Source organism: Cottoperca gobio, unplaced genomic scaffold (genome assembly GCF_900634415.1).
Source record: "Cottoperca gobio unplaced genomic scaffold, fCotGob3.1 fCotGob3_187arrow_ctg1, whole genome shotgun sequence".
In the NCBI taxonomy this organism is placed as follows: domain Eukaryota; kingdom Metazoa; phylum Chordata; class Actinopteri; order Perciformes; family Bovichtidae; genus Cottoperca; species Cottoperca gobio.
The window spans coordinates 5,001-25,210 of record NW_021166831.1 but is presented as its reverse complement, the minus strand read 5'-3'; the positions used below and the strand labels follow the sequence as shown (position 1 = coordinate 25,210).

At 43.6% G+C, this 20,210-nt stretch overlaps 3 protein-coding genes across 7 annotated transcripts in view; 1 reads left to right on the top strand and 2 right to left on the bottom strand.

Moving 5' to 3' along the window:
* Nucleotides 1-1,056: 1,056 nt before the first annotated feature.
* On the bottom strand, nucleotides 1,057-12,721 carry LOC115004788 (uncharacterized). 5 transcript variants are annotated; one of them, XM_029426459.1, is made up of 5 exons: nucleotides 12,270-12,705; nucleotides 11,217-11,892; nucleotides 10,625-10,828; nucleotides 1,492-1,702; nucleotides 1,057-1,395 (listed from the first exon to the last, which is right to left on the bottom strand). In XM_029426459.1, exons 2-5 carry the CDS (start codon nucleotides 11,860-11,862, stop codon nucleotides 1,161-1,163), a joined length of 1,296 nt encoding a protein of 431 aa, XP_029282319.1. In that variant the 5' UTR covers nucleotides 11,863-11,892; nucleotides 12,270-12,705; the 3' UTR covers nucleotides 1,057-1,160. The 5 variants fall into 5 exon arrangements, with proteins under 5 accessions (XP_029282319.1, XP_029282321.1, XP_029282320.1 ...); XM_029426461.1 differs by having other exon boundaries at nucleotides 12,502-12,705; XM_029426460.1 differs by having other exon boundaries at nucleotides 11,217-11,912; nucleotides 12,502-12,704.
* A 2,191-nt stretch (nucleotides 12,722-14,912) lies between these two features.
* On the top strand, nucleotides 14,913-18,520 carry cinp (cyclin dependent kinase 2 interacting protein). The gene is made up of 5 exons (XM_029426456.1): nucleotides 14,913-15,516; nucleotides 15,808-15,976; nucleotides 17,465-17,576; nucleotides 17,752-17,881; nucleotides 18,004-18,520. Exons 1-5 carry the CDS (start codon nucleotides 15,510-15,512, stop codon nucleotides 18,204-18,206), a joined length of 621 nt encoding a protein of 206 aa, XP_029282316.1. The 5' UTR covers nucleotides 14,913-15,509; the 3' UTR covers nucleotides 18,207-18,520.
* A 1,330-nt stretch (nucleotides 18,521-19,850) lies between these two features.
* znf839 (zinc finger protein 839) overlaps nucleotides 19,851-20,210 on the bottom strand; it is a 5,354-nt gene continuing 4,994 nt past the window's right edge. Inside the window, exon 10 of the mRNA XM_029426455.1 lies at nucleotides 19,851-20,210. This exon is cut by the window's right edge and continues 607 nt beyond it. The gene's annotated coding sequence lies outside the window, so the exon portion shown is untranslated.

The following is a 20,210-nucleotide window of genomic DNA, read 5'->3' as shown; positions in this document are numbered from 1 at the left end:
TCATTATTCCCTGCATGAATAATAACCTTGTTCACAAATTTGTGGACAAACAGCATTTCTGGAATTTTTTCTGTTATGTCACAGATCGTTTCATCAGGGAAGCAGTATGTTTTGGTATCTTTCTTACCGTTAATGTTAATACGTGATACAGTAGAGTCGGCGATAATTAGCGTTGCTGGCTCAGTGATCTGTGGTCCTCTATTCGGCACACATCCTCGATCCGCTGTTTGCTCAGTGATCCGCTGATCGTCCTCCGTCGGCTTCTGCGGTCCTCTGCGGTTGTCTGCGTCTCGTTCTGCCTGAACGGCGCGGGACTGACAGGAGAGCTGGGTCCTCCAGCGGTGATCCAGACTCGATTTGTAGCAGTAGGAATCTGTTTTCCAGCTGTAGAGACATCAATGGCGGCGGGGCATTCCTTTCCGTGTTCGCTGCTACAATCCACGGTTGTGTAGCGGGGGTTGATGTGAGCCGTTGCCGGCATGATGGCAGCGGGGGCCAGTCTCTTTCTGTCAAGTCGGGTTCTTCTAGTTTGTTAGGGGTGGCTTTAAGTCCTGCTCCACGCTTATTCCAGACATGATTTGCATGACTGTTCTCCAGGGCAAGTTGTAGCTTCACCTTTGGGGTCCATTGTATTGTTGTATCCTTCTCTTCTAGATGAAATACCTTTGCCTGAAGTACTGCAATCTTCTGTAGATGTCCACGGCAGTCCGTGCAGGGGCGCATATCCGTGAAAATTAAATTAATATTAGCAGAAAGATGTAAGCAGAGGTAAGCAGGGGCAAGCGCTAGCAGAGAAGCGTCCGCACAGTAAGAAAGCAGGAAGTAGTGTAAACACTTATCTTTTGAAAAAGTAAGATCTCAGCGTTCATCTTTCAACCCTTTGTCTGGTCGTGTGAATTGTAAAAATTGTAAAACTTGTAATATTTCCTACCGGAAGTTAGAAATTAATTGTGACCATAAAGTTGTAATTGTTGCTAATTTTATACAGTTAATGTAAAATAATTAGTTTTTTTACCAAGCAATGCTAGGCTGAACAAAAACTCCCATAAGGCTGTGTTCTGGAAGGCGTGGCTTTATTGAGTATGCATCAATACACTGCACACATGGTACATGTCATTTAACATCAATATCCAGCACAGTAAGTATCTCAGTCTGATTGGTCAGACACAGTGGCAGGACAGCGGGTCTCTGAGTGAGCTGGTAATGACCCGGACTCTGTGATTTGTCAGTTTTTGCAACTCAGAGATCAGCTGCAGCAGACGAGGACTCGGCTGGTACACGACCCAACTTGGGTCGATCGGGTCAGGTCTGTAGAACGAATCCAGAACCTCCAGTGTGTGCAGACGCTGTAGCTGCTGCAGACACAGAAAGTCACTGTCTGACAGGTGCTGATGTCTGAAACACAACAAACGGCAGGTAACCGTGGAGACCAGTAGGTAAAAACTGTTCACACCTCGACACACCACCTGGTGGTTAGATGTCAGGGCTTACCTGATCCGGAGCGTCTTCAGGTGAGGGAACAGCTGTGGAAGGAGCCTCACAAGGTCAGAGGAGGAGCTCCAGGGTTCCAGATGCAGGTGCTCCAGGTGAGGAGCTCTGAGTGAAACCACCTGCAGATCATCAGGCTGCAGATCCACACAGAGAGTCAGACTGAGGAGGGAAGACGGCAGGAAGTCAGCGTACATCGCCAGAGGATGGCCCCCTATTGGACAGACAAAGCGGGGTCATCAGTTTGTCTCAGTTACTTAGGTAGACTCCCTTCTTTAAGCCCTTCCCCTAAAGAGCTGATGAACCTCTACAATAACAGTCTTTCAAAACCTCCACTGGCTCCATTCAACAAATAATCCGGTTCAAAATTGTCCTCATCACCTACAAAACCCTTCATATCCTAGCCCCCTCCTACCTTACTGACCACCTGCACCGACACACTCCCACCCGGTCCAAGCACCGGACCTGGGGGTACAGGGCCTTACTAACCTCCTCCACTGACACAATTTGGCGTTGTCTAGAAAAAGGACCTGTACGTGGGGAGGACCTTGATGTGGGCTGGTACAGCATTACATTCATGTGCTGCTTTAATTGAAAATACAGATTGAAAGCAGATTTTCTTCGTGGGATATTGCAGTCACCTACTTTTTTGACTAATAAAGGAATTCTTATTTGTCCAGAATGTTAGTGGTGAAAACTATTAGGTTTTTTATAAACTTGGTTTGTTTCTATAATGACTCTAGTGGCCTGAAGGTTAAACTACTTGCCTCTTGCCAGCTTGTTAAACAGCATGTCAGGTGAGATATCATCAGATCATCCATCTACCTTCTGGCAGCCTCAATTGACATGCAGTGCCTTATGAATCTGAAATCTTGGACCCTGAGTTTTGAAGGAGACATTAGAGTCTATCACAAACTCAAGATATTTGACAACTTCTCATCTTCATCCACGTACAAGTGTGAACAACTCAACATTAGCTTTTTTTGTGAAATACATGCTAGCGTTTTTGAAACCTTCAGTTGTACAAAGCAATGGTTTAACCATTCAGTAATTTGAGCCATTGCATTAGTTAAGATAGAGTCAACTTAGCTGTTGTATTGCTGTGTACATATATTACAGTTTTGTCAGCATACATTTAAGTCTTTATTTTAGAGCATAAAAGTGGGTGGGTGGGATCCCAATATGGATCCTTGTGTGACACCAGTGGAAGAGCTGAGAGCAGTAGACTGATGGTTCTCAACTTGGTCATTTGAGAAAGGGAGGACTTTATCTGCCTGATGGCATCTGGACAGAAATTGAAAGTAGACAACTTTGTGACTTTCCTAAGTGGTAAAATCCCAGCGCCAACGACTCTCCCCTTATCCAATAATGGCTTCATCTTCTCTGTAAAGAAGCAGGTCGCTTTCTCTGTAGTGTTTGGCTCTAAATCCAAATTGCATTGGCAGCAGGGACATGGTGTAGTTCAGGATAAGAGTCATTCCATCTCGCTGGTATCTTTGATACTGCTGGTAGAACACTGATTGCCTGTATTTGTAAGTGGTGAGATGAATCTTGGATTAGAAACTGTATAGCCATCTTCCAAGCTTGGGAAGACGCTCTGGCAGAAGGAATAGTTGAATTTCTTTGTGGGGTTAGGGACTAGGACCTCGATCACACCATTGTTTTCCTACAGTACGTCGGGCCTGGCATGATTACTTTAGAGCCGGGGTAGCCAACTATGCGAGTCGCCCACAGGGCACGTTCTAGAAATAGCACTAGTCACTATGGATCTCCGTCTTAAATTTGTATTTAATTGTTTTGTCATTCAATTGTCATTCTTTATTTTGAAATGAAAATAATGAATATAGAATTTAAAAAACAATAATGTTTTATGTATATATGAACTCTGACTCTGTCTCGGGTCAGAGTTCATATATGATTTTTCACAATGATTGGGAGGAAGAATAATTTTTTACAACAGCGAAAGAAAAGTGTGTATGTCTCATTTGCGGGGCGACGGCAAAGCGGTACATTGTGGAGACACTTCGGTACGTGTCACAGAAGCTACCATGCTAACTAACTAACTACCCACCTGCAGCACTGCGGGCAGAACAAGCCGAGAGTTAAAGGCAGCTTTGGGCAGCAGCAGTCTCTTTTCATGAGGCCGGTGAACAAGTCACACAAAGCAACGGAAGCTTCATTTAGAGCTGCACATTTTTAAATAAAGTACAAGAAAGCCTTTTCGGAAGGAGAGGTCTTGAAAGGTGCAATGATGTTATTGAAAATACTGTTCAAAGAGAAGAAAGGTTCCGATGTCATCTCCACTCTCTGATGTTACAAAGTTAGTGTTTGTACAAACAGGATATGATGTGAAGATGTGACAGTTAATGATTTCCTATAAAATGTTACAAAAGTGATACTTTGTACTAAAATATAACCGGTGTGATTTTGAACAAAATGCTACAAATGTGCTCATTCATACAAAACTGTCAATAAAGATATTTACAAAAGTATCAGAGATGTGATAACTCTGACTTTCAAATGTTGAAATAGATTGAGAACATAAATAAATAATGTTGCATGTTTAAATATATCTGTTTCCTACCATAGTAAATCATTGTTAATAATCATTGTGAGGAATAATTAACATTAACATGTGATCGGACAGTCTCTTCACATATATGAATATTATTATGATTATTATAATTAATGATAATATTATCATTAAAGGTGAACCGTGCAACTATGTTATTCAGGAAGTTTGTATCAAACAAGTAGCCCTTCATATTATTCAGCACCTTGAAGTAGCTCTCAGTTTCAGAAAGGTCGGTGACCCCTGCTTCAGAGTAATTAACAGTAATTAAAAGTTAGAATTTATTTTTCTTTCTCTGTATGCCGGATTTATCCTCTTCCTGATTGCATTGGACTTTCCACACGCACATGTGCAGGGATTCCTGTGGTGAAGATTTGACGGACACTTGCCATCTACATGGATATTTGGAGATCTGTTTGTTGGATTTGTACTTGCATTTGATGCTTGGTCCCCCGCAGTAGTGTCCGCCAATCTTGAATAATCGCAACTCTCTAAGTCCACATACCGAGTTCGCCTGCGCGTTCTCGCCGATCCTCCCAGGGCTAGTTCTGACCATGGACGGGGTGGACGGGACCGCCGGTTCAACACCACAGTTTGACCGGACACTGTCAATGGACTGAACTTCTCTGTAAAACATGTTTCTGAAAGGCTGGGTTGTTGCTCCTGTGGTTGATGGCCTGGACATTGGCGTACGTCTCCAGATGGCAATGATCAGGGCTTTGTTAAAATGTTTTTATTTCTAGCTCTTGTCTTTGTATACTTTTGGTTCCAAGGGGTTTGTTGATTAACTGATCGGGTTACAGGTGCACAACTTTTGCTGTGACAGGTTATAAAAAGTGGTTTGTATCAGGTATATCAGGTGGATTAAAAAAGTTTAAAAGTACTGTGTGTGTCAGTAGTGCTGATGTAATGAGGTGCTAATCATCTGCAGAACTCTTTTAATTAATAAATAATCTAAATTAAATACATTTGTCTGTATTTATGTTTTGCTTTTTCTGTTTTGCTTTTCCCCCCCGGTCCAGACCATAAGCAAGGAGTCAGAGGCAGGAGAACAAGCAAACCACAAACGTGGGCATATATTTACAGGATATATATATATATACAGTGTTACAAACCAGCGGTCACAATTGACTGCATTCAGGCCTGAGGCCATCCTACTTCCCTCAATTTCCCAAAGAGCTGCCTTATATAGCCTTAACAGTTAGGCTGTACCAAAACCAGGGGTGTTAACTGTTCTGTGTTTCCCACAGAGGCAAATCGAGAAATAATAAACATGAACTCTAAATATTCAACATAAATTTACTAATATAAACGATAATTATTATGTAAAAAAAACTACTATGTGGCTACAAAATTTACTACGCACACATTTACCACCCCTCCCCACTTCATCCAGCTCTGTGGAACCCTCCCGGAACAATAAAATGTGTTGTTTCCACGGGGACTCTTTTAGCCGCGGACCTTGGGAGTTGGAGACAGGAGAGAACAGGTAAGTGTCTTCCTTAAACAAATTAATACACGTGTCTGTGCATAATATGAACAACAAGTATATGGTTGTGAGCTACACAAAAGTAACGGAGACTGAGACCAGACGGCTACTGGGATCACTTTCGTTACATTTCCTTTTCCCTCTCCACTGGAATAACAGTACCTCAACAGATGGGACTCCGGGACAAACAGTTGGCTACCAGGTTGGACTTCCCTGGCCGGTACTTAACAGTGAAGTTGTACGGCTGCAAGGCAAGGTACCATCCAGCGATACGCATGTTTGCATCTTTCATTATGTGCAGCCACTGGAGAGCTCGATGATCCGTCTCCAGGGTGAACTGCCGCCCCAGCAGGTAGTATCTCAGGGAATTGATGGCCCACTTCATCGCCAGGCACTCCTTTTCAATCGTAGAGTACCGAGTCTCCCTGTCTAGTAGCTTCCGACTGAGGAACACTCACCTTCAACCTCCTGCAACAGCACAGCTCCAAGGCCTACCCCGGAGGCATCTGTCTGAAGGGTGAACGGCTGATCAAAATCGGGGCTCTGAAGAACTGACTTGCTTCCAATCGCTTGCTTCAAGTCCTTGAAGGCTCCATCGCAGTCCTCATTCCAGCGGACTTTTGCTGGTGCGGATACCTTTGTGAGGTCGGTCAAGACAGCTGCTCGTTCTGACATCTGAAGGATGAATTTGCGATACCAGCCAACGAGCCCCAGGAAGGACTTCACCCCTTTTTTCGTGGTTGGTATGGGGTAAGAGGTAATCGCTTTCACCTTACTCAGTTGCGGCCAGATCACTCCGTCTCCAATGATGTATCCCAGGTATTCAGCTTCTCTCTTGGCAAAGACACACTTACGGGGGTTGATGGTCAGCCCAGCAGCCCGGATGTGATGGAGGACCTGTCGCAGGTGGGACATATGCTCTTCCCAAGTTTGGCTGAAGATCACCACATCGTCCAGGTATGCTGCCGAGAATGCTGAAACCTAACGCAAGACCTGGTCCATGAGCCTCTGGAATGTTGCAGGCGCACCATGAAGACCGAATGGTATCACCCAGAACTGGAATAATTCATAAGGTGTTGTAAAGGCGGTCAGCTGCTGGGCCTCCGGTGCTAATGCCACCTGCCAGTACCCTTTGCTCAGATCCAAAATACTGATGAACTTTACTCTTCCGACCCTCTCCAGCAACTTGTCAATTCTTGGCATCGGATATGGATCAAATTTCGAGATGCTGTTGAGGTACCTGAAGTCAATGCAGAATCTTAAGGCGCCGTCTTTCTTTGGCACCAACACAACTGGACTGTACCATTCACTTTTGGACACCTCAATGATTCCCATATCCAGCATCAAGTCAATCTCCTTTCTCCAGCACTAACCGCTCAGGAATGCGGTAGCTCCTCTTCCGGCTGGGCACTGCCTCTTTGAGGTATATTTGATGCTGGACAAGATTGGTGAAACCTGGCCTCTCTTGAAACAGCTCTAGGTCCATGAGAGCTTTCATCTCCTCCTGCTGTACAGATGGGAGGTGCGTTACATCCACTGGACATGGCCCTGCTATGCTGGTCGGGAAAAACGGCTCCTCCACCTCCTCCATTTCCACTGGTTGGACGTAAAGCTGATGGGAAACTCTGGAGGAACCTGGAACTCCTTCAGCAGGTTAAGGTGGAATGTCTGATGTTTCTTACCCTGATCTGGCATATGGATTTCATACGTGACCGCTCCGATCCGTTTTGTGATTTCATAAAGGCCCTGCCATTTTGCCAACAGCTTGCTTTCACTGGGAGGAAGAAGCAATAGCACCTTCTGCCCGGGATGAAACACTCTTTCTCTCGCCTTCTGGTCGTACCATGTTTTCTGTGTCTTTTGAGCGGTGGCCATGTTCTCTTTTGCAAGGGCAGCCATCTTCTCCAAATGCTCTCTCATCTTTACCACATATGCCACAATGTTTTCACCTGATGGCTTTGCATCCTCCCAGTAGTCTCTCAGAAGATCCAGGGAGCAGTTCAAAAGGTGAGAACCCAGTTGAAGCTTAGGCAAAGAGAACGTACGGCAACCACTGGTCCCAGTCGGAGCCTGACTGAGACACGAACTTGCGCAGCATGCTCTTTAGAGTTTGATTATAACGCTCTACGAGTCCGTCCATTTGGGGATGATAAGTTTTAATGCCCTTTACTCCTAGCAGCTGATACACCTGTTGCAATAGTTTGGACAGGAAGTTGGTCCCACAATCAGTGAGTATCTCTCTGGCTATTCCTACCAGGGAAAACAACTGGAGTAGGCAACTTGCCACATGCCTGGCTTTAACTGATCTTAGGGGGAAAACTTCAGGGTAGCGGGTGGCATAGTCGCAGATAACTAGAATGTAGCGATTACCTGAAGCACTTTTCTCTAATGGCCCCACTACATCCATTCCTATCCTCTCAAAAAGGTTTGCAATAATTGGCAAGGGCTGTAACGGGGCTTTGACTACTCTCTTCCTTGAAGTTACCTGACAGATTTCACAAGTGTTGCAAAACTCGAAAAGTTGTGTGTACATGCCTGGCCAAGCAAAACGGTTACCAACTCTTTGCAATGTTTTAAGAAATGCCATGTCCTGCCCACGGAACTGAATGGCCTAGTTCCATAACTGCATTTCTGTGGTAACACTAAGGCAGGGGTCGGGAACCTATGGCTCTTTCGATGACGTGATATGGCTCGCAGACAATTTTGAGCTCACATTTTTTAACATGATTGTCATTTTAAAGTAAAACATTTAGCAGCGGATTTGTTTTTAGTTCTCCCCTCTCCTTTCCTCCGCTCTGTCTCTGACTGTACAGCGCACACAATTACATACGTGTGTGTGTGTGTGTGTGTGTGTTTGTGTGTAGAGGGTGGAGCCCCGCCCTTAGCGAAACAGCAGAGGAGAAACTGCGCAAAGCAAGCAGTAGACCGGGGGTGTCAGACTCAATCACAGAGAGGGCCAACATTAAAAACTCAGACTACGTCGAGGGCCAAACACGGTCCACATTTATTGAACAGGATACACATATTGGATAAAGTGCAAAAAGATATGGAACATATTTAAGTCAACTGCAAACGGATTGCTGAGCAGTTCAATTTTAATTTCTGAGCTGCAAAGTCGGCAAATGCGCTCAATTGATCAGCAGAATGCTGTCGGGAACACAGCGGTGGAGATGTTTGTCAGTGTTTGGAAAGGTTTCCTTCTGCATCAGAGTCTCCCACAGGCAGCTCGGCTTGGAAAGCTCTCACTGCATCATACATGTCCGTGATCACACGGCCCTGAAGCTGGAGGTTTAACATCTAACCCTAACCCACTTTCGTCCCAGAGATCTGTGGTGTCTTTCCCTTTGCTTTCCAAAAACTTTCATTTCATTCAGACATTTAAATACTTCCTCAAATGTCTTTTCCCGTGGTTGTGCCATGCATTGATTTAATTACCAAAACCGGCGGGCTAGTTATGACAGACATATGATATTTTCTTGCGGGCCGGATATAATAATAATAATAATAATAATAAATTGTATTTGTAAAGCGCCTTTCAAAAATCTCAAGGCGCTAAAATGCAGGACAACAAAAACAACACCAACAACAACAACAGACATAAGAGGTTAAATAGGTCATAATTGCCTTGAGTTTGACACGTGCAGTAAACACTGAAACTGTGCACATAAATGAGATAAATAGCGTAAGCGTTTAGTTTATTTAATAAAAGAGCACCTGTTCAATGCAACACTGATACCGCTATTAGTACTGGGAGACGTGTTATTCTTAAAAAATGCATGCATAAAGTTGCGTTCAAATGTATTAAATATATGGCTCTCTGGGAAATACATAAAGAAATATTTGGCTTTTATGGCTCTCCCAGCCAAAAAGGTTCCCGACCTCTGCAATAAGGCCTCAATCTCACCCTGACGTTGATACAGGATACCTCTTTTTAGGAGGTAAGTAGCATCTTCTAAAAACCCTGTATTAGTCCTTTTTACCCCATCAACCTCAGACACCTTCTCAAACCACTGCTGAAGCGTAGGATCCTTTCGCTGCATCTCCCCTACATCAGGGGGAATGTCAATGTCCAGAGGGTGACTGGGTTTGGGAAGCTCAACAATTTCCCTAGGGCCAGTCAAAAACTTGTCCCTTCGCTTTTGGGCCTTGGACATTCGTGGCTTCTCTGGAACTGCCTTCAGCTCCGCTTCATAAAATGGTAACTCAGCAAGGGTCTCCTTCGCACTCTGAGCCCTTGTAACCACGTTACACTGCTTTGACTCTGTCCCTGAGTCCTCCACCAACTCAACTTTAAGGGGTTCTAACTCCCTGCGAATGCCTCCTACACATTGAGGTTCAGGGGGCATCACTGTTGGGAGACAGGACATGGGACTATGTGGCTGTGGGTCTTGCACAAAATCCAATAAGGTGGGGATATCAAGTCCTAAAATGACAGGGTAGAGTGGCTTCGGGACTAGTGCCACTGGGAGAAGAAAAGTCTGCCCACCTAGTCAAATAGACCTCGGCAGTGGGATAAGGCTTTTCATCTCCGTGGACACAGCTGATTCTAGCCCTGTCTTCGACCCACTGATCCGGGAGAACTAGACTGGACCTCACTACGGTCTGACAACTGCCCGTGTCTACCAGTCCTTCCGTACGCTGACCATTTATGAGCACTGGCACTATACGGGCTTTCCCCTGTTTTACTGGGTTCAGCCTGGCGAGTCTAGAAACCGTACACAGGAGCGATGGCCTACTTGGCCTTTCCCCTGGACAGGTGTACTGACCAAACTCATTGCACTGATAGCACCTCACCCCTGACTGATCTGGCATTTTGGCATAGGTGGGTCTACTAGTAGTGTACGGCCTGCTGCTTGTGTTTCTACCCTGGGCATGAAGATACCCCCTCTCACCCCCTTGAGACGTACTCTTACTGCCTGTGTAGCTGTTCTGGCTTGTGGCAAAGCTTCTGCGGCCCTTCCTGGCTAACTGGAAAAGGGTTAGGGTCGTTACACCTGTCTAAATTGTTTTTATTCTTTACCTTCTACCTAGCCTGTCAGCAGGGACACATTCGATCCACAGGTGTTGAGACTCACCATGTACGCTGAGGCTGCGCAGCTGTGGCAGTGACTTCAGCCATGTCTGCAGGTGACAGGTGGGTCCAGGTACGGAGTACAGGTGGAAGATTGACAGGCTGCGGAGGCGTGACAAAGGCTGCAGAACTTCTTGCGACACCACTGCGTCGTAGTTCAACAACTGGAGGTGAGACAGCTGCAGAGCGCTGTCACCTGCGGACACACCTGTCAACATTTTATATAATATTATAGCTGTGTACCTTTAATAAACACTAACGATTAGTTCGATCAACGGAAAAATAATATCTATATATTTTAATAGTGCTTAAAGTAATTTTAAGCAGAAATGGAGATTTTCTGCTTTTCTCTGTTTTTATCATATTAAAGTGACCAAACAAGACATTTAAAGATATCAGGACTCATTTTACACTATTTTCTGACATTTTGAACACCAAACCATTAATGTAGAAAATAATCTGCAGATTAATCCACAGTGAAAGTAATCTTTAGTTGCAGCTCTACTTCAGTGTTTATACTATGAGCAACACTTCAATGTTTGGAAATTGGAACAGTCAGCTGCTGATTGATTGTTTGATCCTAAAGCTGTGTTTACCTGTGAGCAGGCTGAAGAAGTCTTGTGTCAGCGTCCTGTAGGTGATCATGGTCCAAGACAGCCGTTTCAGCTCTCTCAGGTGAGTCAGGACGCCCCTGAGCGTGGGCACCTTCAGACTGCCGTCGTGGTGCAGCAGCAGTGAGGTGAGGCGGGTCAGCTGACTGAGGGCGGCCAACAGGTGAGAGGCGGGACAGGTGAGCTGCACATCACAGAGGCTGAGCTGCAGCAGCTGCTGGCTCAGAGGAAACAGGAAGTCCACATTCTTCAGTGGCGTGGAGCAAGAAGTGACGGACAGGCGCTGCAGCTGGTGGAAAAGTCTCAACTCGTCGACGCCCCCTTCCCTCCAGTCGTCTAGTCGCAACGCCTCGAGAGCAGGAAGCCAAGCGGAGAGCTGCTTCAGGTGTTTCCTCTTACCTGAACGCACCGACACGCCGACCACATGCCTCTGAGCCAGGCTGCGCCAGAAGGGCGGGTTGTAACGGGAGAATTGCCGCAGCACAACACTGAACCCTCGCCACAGGGAGCGGGACTTATCCAGCAGGTTTCTAAAGTGTGAACAGGTGAGTCGCACGCTCAGCTTGTCTTTCCAGGACAGGAAGCTGAACACTTTCAGCCACAGCTCGGCAGGAAGCTGCAGCAACATCATCACCTCACACAGCCGCCGCCAAGGAGTCTGCTGCAGAGTCACAGAGGGATCTGTTTGATCGACTGATTGTTAGTAACAACGTCCTCTCCAATATCCAGCAGGGGGCGACTCCTCTGATTGTATAGAAGTCTATGAGAAAATGTTTCTACTTCTCTCCTGATTTATTACCTCAGTAAATATTACCTGATGAGTTTATGTCTCAATCTAGTTTCAAGTCTTAGTCAAAACATGTTCATTTAGTAAATTATGGTCCTTTTTAGAGTAAAACAGATGGTAAAGCAGGGTAGGATTTAGGGCGGGGCTAATTCGTGATTGACAGGTCGCTACCACGTTGTTGTTTCATCTTACAACTTTAACTCTTCCAGAGTTTGTGTTTCCACTTAACTCCTCCCTCTCCTGTTACTTACTCAAGGCTTCAAAACTGTAGTCAACAAGTCAATGGGTGAGTACAGCCACTTCCTTTTCACGGTCTATGATTACTGGTGATGGCACAGCTCAGTGCTGACATACAGTCGACACCTGGAACCCAACACCACGTTAACATCCAACCACCGCTGAGGTCAGACAGTTATATCTTCTGTCTGTATCGGTTATTAATATTTCTGATGTTTGAAGTCGTTTACAGCAGCTGTGACCTACCTCGCTCTTCTGCTGCTGCTTCCTGCTGCAGAGAGTGTCAGTATAGGGAGGTCTCACTCTGACTGTTTCTGCGGAGCTCAGGATTCATGTTAAAAACACTTTATTTCAATCGGTTTTATACTTTCATTCCTTAACCTTTATTTTAACAGGATAGGTCTTATTGAGATTAAAAATATATTTTTTCCAGAAAGTCCTGGTCAAGATAGGCAGCAGCACAGTTACAGACAAATCAAAATAGCCACAATCGTATAACACATAACAATCAAAGCATTTACAGACACAGTGGCCTGCTTCAATGTCGTTCAGTCGCTTTAAGTCTGTTATCGATATTTAGGTCCTTTACCTGAACTGTCAAGCAGTCACTTTATTTGTCCCAAACAGCATGTTCAATTCTATTAAATATATCTTATTTGTCTCTGGAGGGCAATTCTGCTGCAGCATCAAAACAAAAAACAACGTACTGAACATACGGCAGCAACAACAGCACTATAAACAGGAACAGGAAGTTTGCAAAGTGCATTGAGTGAAGAAGGTGAGTTGTAAAATGAACAAAGTGCAACAATAAAAGGTGATATAAATATAACAGACCTCTTCACAATAAAATAACAGAGTGAGACCTCTTCACAATAAAACAACAGTGAGACCTTCACAATAAAACAACAGAGTGAGACCTCTTCATAATAAAACAGCAGATTGAGACCTCTTCACAATAAAACAGCAGAGTGAGAACTTTTCACAACAAAACAACAGCAGAGTGAGACCTTCACAATAAAACAATGTGATTGGTCCTCGTAGACAGGACAGTCACACAGAAACTGTTTTTATTAGTTCATCGTTTTCATCTTGACAACATCATCCTGGAGTTCTGCAACCGCGCCCTTATGACAAACAGCCAGCCTAATATGTGGTCTCTTTCTAACATCATCCCAGTGCCTAAATCCGGAGATCTCTCGAAGCCAGACAACTACCGTGGCATAAGTCTGACTTGTGTCATTGCAAAAATGTACAACCGCATGATACTGAACCGGATACCGAGCACCATCGACCCTCACCTGAGAGAGAACCAAAACGGTTTCCGAGAGAAGAGGACCACTGTGACCCGGAACTTGGCCTTGAGGAGAATCATCGAGGAGATTAAGAAGAACAACTTGACAGCGGTACTGTGCTTCATTGATTTCAAAAAGGCATTTGACTCGATACACAGAGGCGTGATGATGAAGATACTCAAGGCCTACGGTGTCCCTTCCATTTTACTCCAGGCCATAGGGACCATATATAAGAGTACAAGAGGAAAGGTGGTAACCCCAGATGGCAACAGTGAAGAGTTTGACATCCAGGCTGGGGTGTTGCAAAGGGATACCCTTGCCCCATTCCTCTTCATCATAGTCCTAGACTATGCGCTCAGGAAGGCCATCAGTGAACGGGAGCTAGAACTTGGCCTCACAATAACACCTAGGAGGTCGAGACGACACCCCGCTCTAGTCCTAACGGACCTGGACTATGTGGATGACATCAGTCTGCTCTCTGACCGCGTAGAGCAAGCACAGGAACTCCTGGGCAGAGTGGAGACAGAGTGCGCCAAGGTTGGCCTTCAGCTAAATGCCAAGAAAACTGAGTTCATAACATATAACATCGCCCCGGACCATCCACCTCTAAAAACAACAGGAACTGCTCTAAAGGAAGTCAATGATTTCAAATACCTGGGCTCGTGGGTCAACTCGTCCGAGCAAGACCTTAAAGTGAGGAAGGTGCTTGCATGGAGGGACCTGAACGGCAAGACCTGTGTGTGGAACACCAACCTCCCCCGACAAATGAAATTCAGCTTCTTCCATGCAACAGTGGAGTCTGTTCTCTTGTATGGCAGTGAATGCTGGAACCTGAAGCCCACCCTGCAGAAATCCCTAGATGGGTGCTACACGAGAATGCTGCGTGTGGTACTTGGCATCAACAAGGATGAGCATGTCACCAACACGCACTTGTATGGGGGGGGGGCGCTAAGGATGGGTGAGAAAACAGCGGTCAGGAGAATGAGGCTGGCAGGTCACTGCCAGAGACACCAAGAGCTGCCAGCCAGCAAACTTGTGCTGTGGGAGCCAACCCCAATCACGAGGGCGTCCCGCAATAACATACGTGGATGTACTCAGGAAAGATGCGGGAGCAGAAAATTCTGGCGAGCTAGCAAGATGCACGGAGGATCAGGATGACTGGAAGCACCGATGGAGGGCCCATCTGAGGACGACCTAGTAGTAGTACACTGTAATAAATAAATAAATAAACATTAAATGGTACACACTCTTGTAATTATTACTGGAGAACAGGAATAATAGCGTTCATGGGTTTCAGTTAGTTATTTGTGTGGAGAAGTGAACCACATAATTAAACTCGTACTTCAACTACATTCATGTTTGCATAATGATATGAGTCGTTAAATTACTTTTTAGTCATTTTTTTGTACTTTTTAACTTCTAAAACTGAAAACATTTTGGTCCATGAATGAAATATTTTGTATTTTATTTGACCATTGCTTCTCTATGAACCTCTTTGCACTGAAAAATAAAAAGACGGTTTCAATTAAAGATTTCTCCCTCGACAACCCTGTTTTATTTATTTCTTTATTTCTTTATATATATTTCCCACACTCCAGCAGATGGCGGTAATGCACCTCTAAACTAGTTTGAACCCTAACCATAAAGAAGAAGAAGAAAGCCCATTTATTTATTTCATGTATGTTTACCAGTAAGTGTGGAACTATGTGCATACGGTGTGGACACCAACAGCGCTGCACCTGGTGAGTGAGCTGCTTCAGGATCGACTCTGTTGGAGGGTTTTATAACTTCCACTCCGCGCTCACTGGTTTGTAACAGCATTAATATGTTGGACCCTCCACGCTAACGGAGTGTGTGCAGGGAGGAGGGGGGCTGCTGATCCACCACAGAAGAAGAAATCCGGAAGTGTGAAGCTGCTGGAGAACGTGCTCAGGGAGGATTTATTAATTATTTATTGCTCTGATGGAAGGTGAGCGATTAAAATCTGCATCAACAGTTGATCGATATGTTTCTGTAATCTTGATTAAACTGCACGAGGCTCCGCTGCGTGTCAAACAGCGGATCGATATTTATTTACACTTCAGTCAGGCTGAAAGACAGATATATATTTAACTATATATTATATTATATTTAATATGAGCTCTGAAACCAACGATTATTGTCAATATCCAATAATCTGCTAATTATTTTCTAGATTTGGTGTATAAAAGGTCAGAAAATAGTGCAAAAATGTTGTAAACATGTCTGTTTGTCTCGTCAGGTGACTTCACTGCAACCTCAGCAAACAGGAAGTGCTCTGCCGTCGCAGGAAGTACCAGAAAGATCAAAGACAACGCAGCCGACTGGCACAACCTGATGGTGAGGTGGGACAAACTGAACGAGGACGGCTTCTCCGCGGCAGCGAACATCGTCAACATCAGGCTTAAACGGTGAGTCTAATTTAATCAATTTAATAAGGTTAGTTAGTTTAGGTTAGTTAATTTAATTAGGTGAGTCTAATCTAATTAGTATAATTTGGTCAGTTTCATTAGGTTAGTTTAATTTGGTGTAAATTATCAGAATATTTAGATTAGATTAAATAAAATGAAATTAGTCATCTTTGTATCTGAGGCTGCTGATTTCCTGAGTAATGTTAACCTTAAATATAATTATTATCATAAGGTAGTAATAATTACCTTACTTCCTGTTCACTCTGACCTGTAGGATGTTTGTTTTAACCTCTTACCGGCTCACCCGTCCATTTGCATTCTCACAGAGGTGTTATCTTGCCCTTTGTTTGTTTACAGTCCGCCATGATGGACGGTTTTGAGATCAAAATCACAACAGCAAGTACAGTAGGCATCTCACACAAACAAGCAAACTCACAATCGAACCCATAACTTTGAGCCAACTCGCCTATGAAGTCTCATCATTGTCCTGTAATCATTAATAATAATTAAAAAAACACTTCCTGTGTCATTGAAGAGGTCCAATAGATCGTTTCCAGTAAAAATAAATAAATTGATAAAAGCCCATGAACAGCTGTTGCAATCTTTAAAATCAGCTGATCGATGAGTTTAATTTCATGATCAAACACGGTAGAAACGGTATATATCAAGCTATTGGCGCTATTTTGATGCTTGCTAACGGGATGCCAAACTCTGACCTTTCGATTGACACTTTATTTGAGCCAATAGGAACTTCCATGCCTTATCGACAATCTTCAATAGCCAATGAGTGTCAACTTGATAAGGAAGTGCCAGCCCTCCTATTTTGTTTACAGACGGAGCCAGCAGCAGCCCAGTCTCCCGTTGACTCTCATATCATGTAGCCAATGAACTGCTAAACATTTAGACATGTGACAAGCTTGGTTTTATTTTTACAAATGTTTTATTGTTTTCATAATTGTATTTATTAATTACAAAAATATTTTAAAATAAATTGTTTATACTTCACTGACTTTGTGTCATTACTACTGACAGGGAATATTGGGTATATAAGAGTTATTTATGGCCTTTTTATCAATAAATATTATAATCTCTCCAAATGCACAGCTTGTTAACGCCTGGTGTTACTCCTAGAAAAACCTGTCAGACAGTTAAGGTTTTGTCCCTTTTTATCTGAAGTTTTAACCTGAACTTGATAACACTTGGTGCTATGTTTCTATTGTGTTTTCCAGCTCACTACTACAGCTATACCCATCTTCAGGCATCTTTTTCAACAAAAAACTTTTTATTTTCTTCAGATTCAGTATATTCAGACTATTACTCAGTGCCAGAAGCACTTGGAGTGATTCTTCACTGTTTTGCAACAACAATAAGAGAGTTAGCTTGTGAATGAGAACCATGCATCTGGTGCAAATGGTTGAAGAGCAGCTTTCAATTTACTTTGGGTGTCGTAAGAGGTTAAACAGTTTTCATCACTTTCTTCTCCTTCAGTTCTCCGATGGATCAGTGGCTGCTAGTGGACGAGTCTCCGTCAGCTCCATCAGACGGAGCTGCAGAGCTACAGGATGAATGCTGCAAGCTTCAGGTCGTCATCAACAAAATGGTGAAGCTTCTTCCATCGGTGACATGTAGTCGCTGTAACGACACGTAGTTACTGTAGCATCGAGTAGGTAGCGATACGTAGTTACTGTAGCAACACGTAATTTCAGATGGAACGTCATTGTGACTTTTTTCTGTTTTTTTTTGTTTTTTGATTTAGTGTTTGTTGTTCCTGTCAGGTCGTCATGGTGACAAAGATGGAGTGTCTGATGACATCACAGCGTGGTGTTCAGGATCTGGAGGAGTTTCAGTTTGGAGCTGAAGGAAGAAAGTTTCCTCTGTTTCACAGCTGGAGCACCAAAAAATTTGGTGCGTTTACGTCTTTGCAGCGACTCACCTGTTTCTTCTTCTGATGTTTCTTCTTCTGATGCTTCTTCTTCTGATGCTTCTTCTGATGTTTCTTCATCTGATGTTTCTTCTTCGTGTTTCAGAGGAGTCGTCTCGGCTCCTGTTGGACTACTTCGGTCAGGAGCTGAAGTTGAAGCAGACGATCTTGCAGGAACTCGCCCACACTGCAACCTCTGACCTCTGCATGGTCTACCTGTCCTGCTGGCTGCACCAGCCCTTCATCCCCCCCCAGAGCAGACTGACCCTGGAGGCTCTGCTGTTAGAGACCGGACACCGCCCACTCTGATGTCCTGCAGAGTCATGTGGTCACCTGAGAGTCCAGATGTTAGATGATGGACTGTAACTCTGAGCACGTTAACTTCACACCGTTTCCTATCAAGCCGCGAGTGCCGCTTGAGCTGAACTTCTGCCCGACGCCTTTTGTATTTATTCCTGTTGCTCGCTTTGAAAGCGTGGCAAAGGATGAGGAATGTCTGATTGGTGAAGTTTAAATGAGGAGTTATCTCCACGATTCGTCCCTAAATAAGGAGCAGCTGAAGGTTTCCTACTTGTTGGCCGTATTGTATGTTATTTACAGTAAATTTAACAATATGAAACATGTTTTCTGTTTAAATTTATTTATTTATAACCTTTATTTTACCAGGATAGGTCTCATTGAGATTAAAAATCTCTTTTTCAAGATCGTCCTGGCCGAGACAGGCAGCAGCAGAGTCACAATCACAACATTAATTAAAACATTTACAGACACAGCGGACTGCTTCAGTGTCTTTAAGAGTTGCTTTAAGTCTGTTAGAGAGACCGGCTCTCTGAGCTTCATTCTGCAGCTGGTTCCAGGCAGCCGGAGCTGCGAAACTAAACGTCCTGTTCCCAAGTTCTGTACGGACTTCTGGAACAGTTAGAAGAAACAAGTTCTCGGAGCGAAGCCGATACGGTCCACTACATTTCTGACTAATGTAAAAAGTACAAACGTAGAAAACACTGCTCGCCTTCTTTTGTTAAGTTACGTCTTCAGTCCGCTCTCAAGTAACTTGTACCTGTTTCAACAGAAGTGTGTATTTAACGCACGTTGAGTTATTCCTCATAACATTGAAGTTCATTATTATTATTGTTATTAATCGATGAAAGTGGCGTTTGAGGCAGACGCTTTTTTTTTTTTCTACCACAATTGAATATTATCAAATGTCAGCAGTTGTTTTTACAATTTGAATATATTTTGTAATTCATGTATTAATTACTGACATGAAATAAAAGACCTATTTTATTTTAACGGTCTGTTTGTTCCTGTACAAACGCACTACAGATAGTTTTCAGTCTTAAGTACAAAACATAAAGCAAAGTACGACAAAAGTATTGTTCATGCAGAATGTAATGCTAATTAATTAAAAGTATTGCGATGGGATACACAACTTATAGCGAGGAAACGCTAAAATAAAGCAGCCCTCCAGGGCCAGCGCTGCTTTCAGGTGTTCATGATCTTAAAGTGGTGACGTGGACATATATGTTTATATTAACTTCTATATCATCGATTTTGTCCCTAAAAGCACCAACGTCTTTGTGATTTGTTTTCAGGGTTAATGCTGATAAATACATTTTCTATGTAATCGAGCTCATGAGAATAAAACATTGAGATACGTGAATTAAAGACATCATTTACTTTGTTACGCTGCGTTTGATTAATAGCAACATTTCGACTTCAAACTGTTGTTCTGATTATTCTAAAGCACATGAACGCAGCATCGACAGTGTCTCAGTAAAGTGAACATTTGTGTATGCGGGCGCCCCCGCCCCCCCCCCACCCAGAGTCATGAAGATCTTCTGCGAGCCTGCTGACAGAAACGCGACCTCTGGGGGTAAAGGAAGGAGCTTGTATAATGCGATAGAAATGATCTTTCAACTGAACATTAGAAAAGAAGACTAGTTAGACGACTTGTTGAACTTCCTTCATGTGTTTAATAACTCAAGACATCGGTAACGTTGGGGAAATGTTTCGCTGGGAAGTTTTATAAAAAGTAATAAAATAGTGCAACGTCTTTTAAACTTTTTTTTTTCATATTTATCTACATATAAACAGCCAAGTCATCAGTTTCTATTTTGAAATAAACAAGTTTAAATATGGAAACACTGAAAAAAAACAAGTTTACAAATTTACAATCACTCCAGTCCTTAAAAAAACAGCAGGAAGATCTGCGGACATCGTCACAGGTGACAAGTGAGAAGATACACATACATGTGTGCATGTGTGTATGTTATATAGGAGCTCATATTCAGATGTTGAAGCTGTTATTAAATG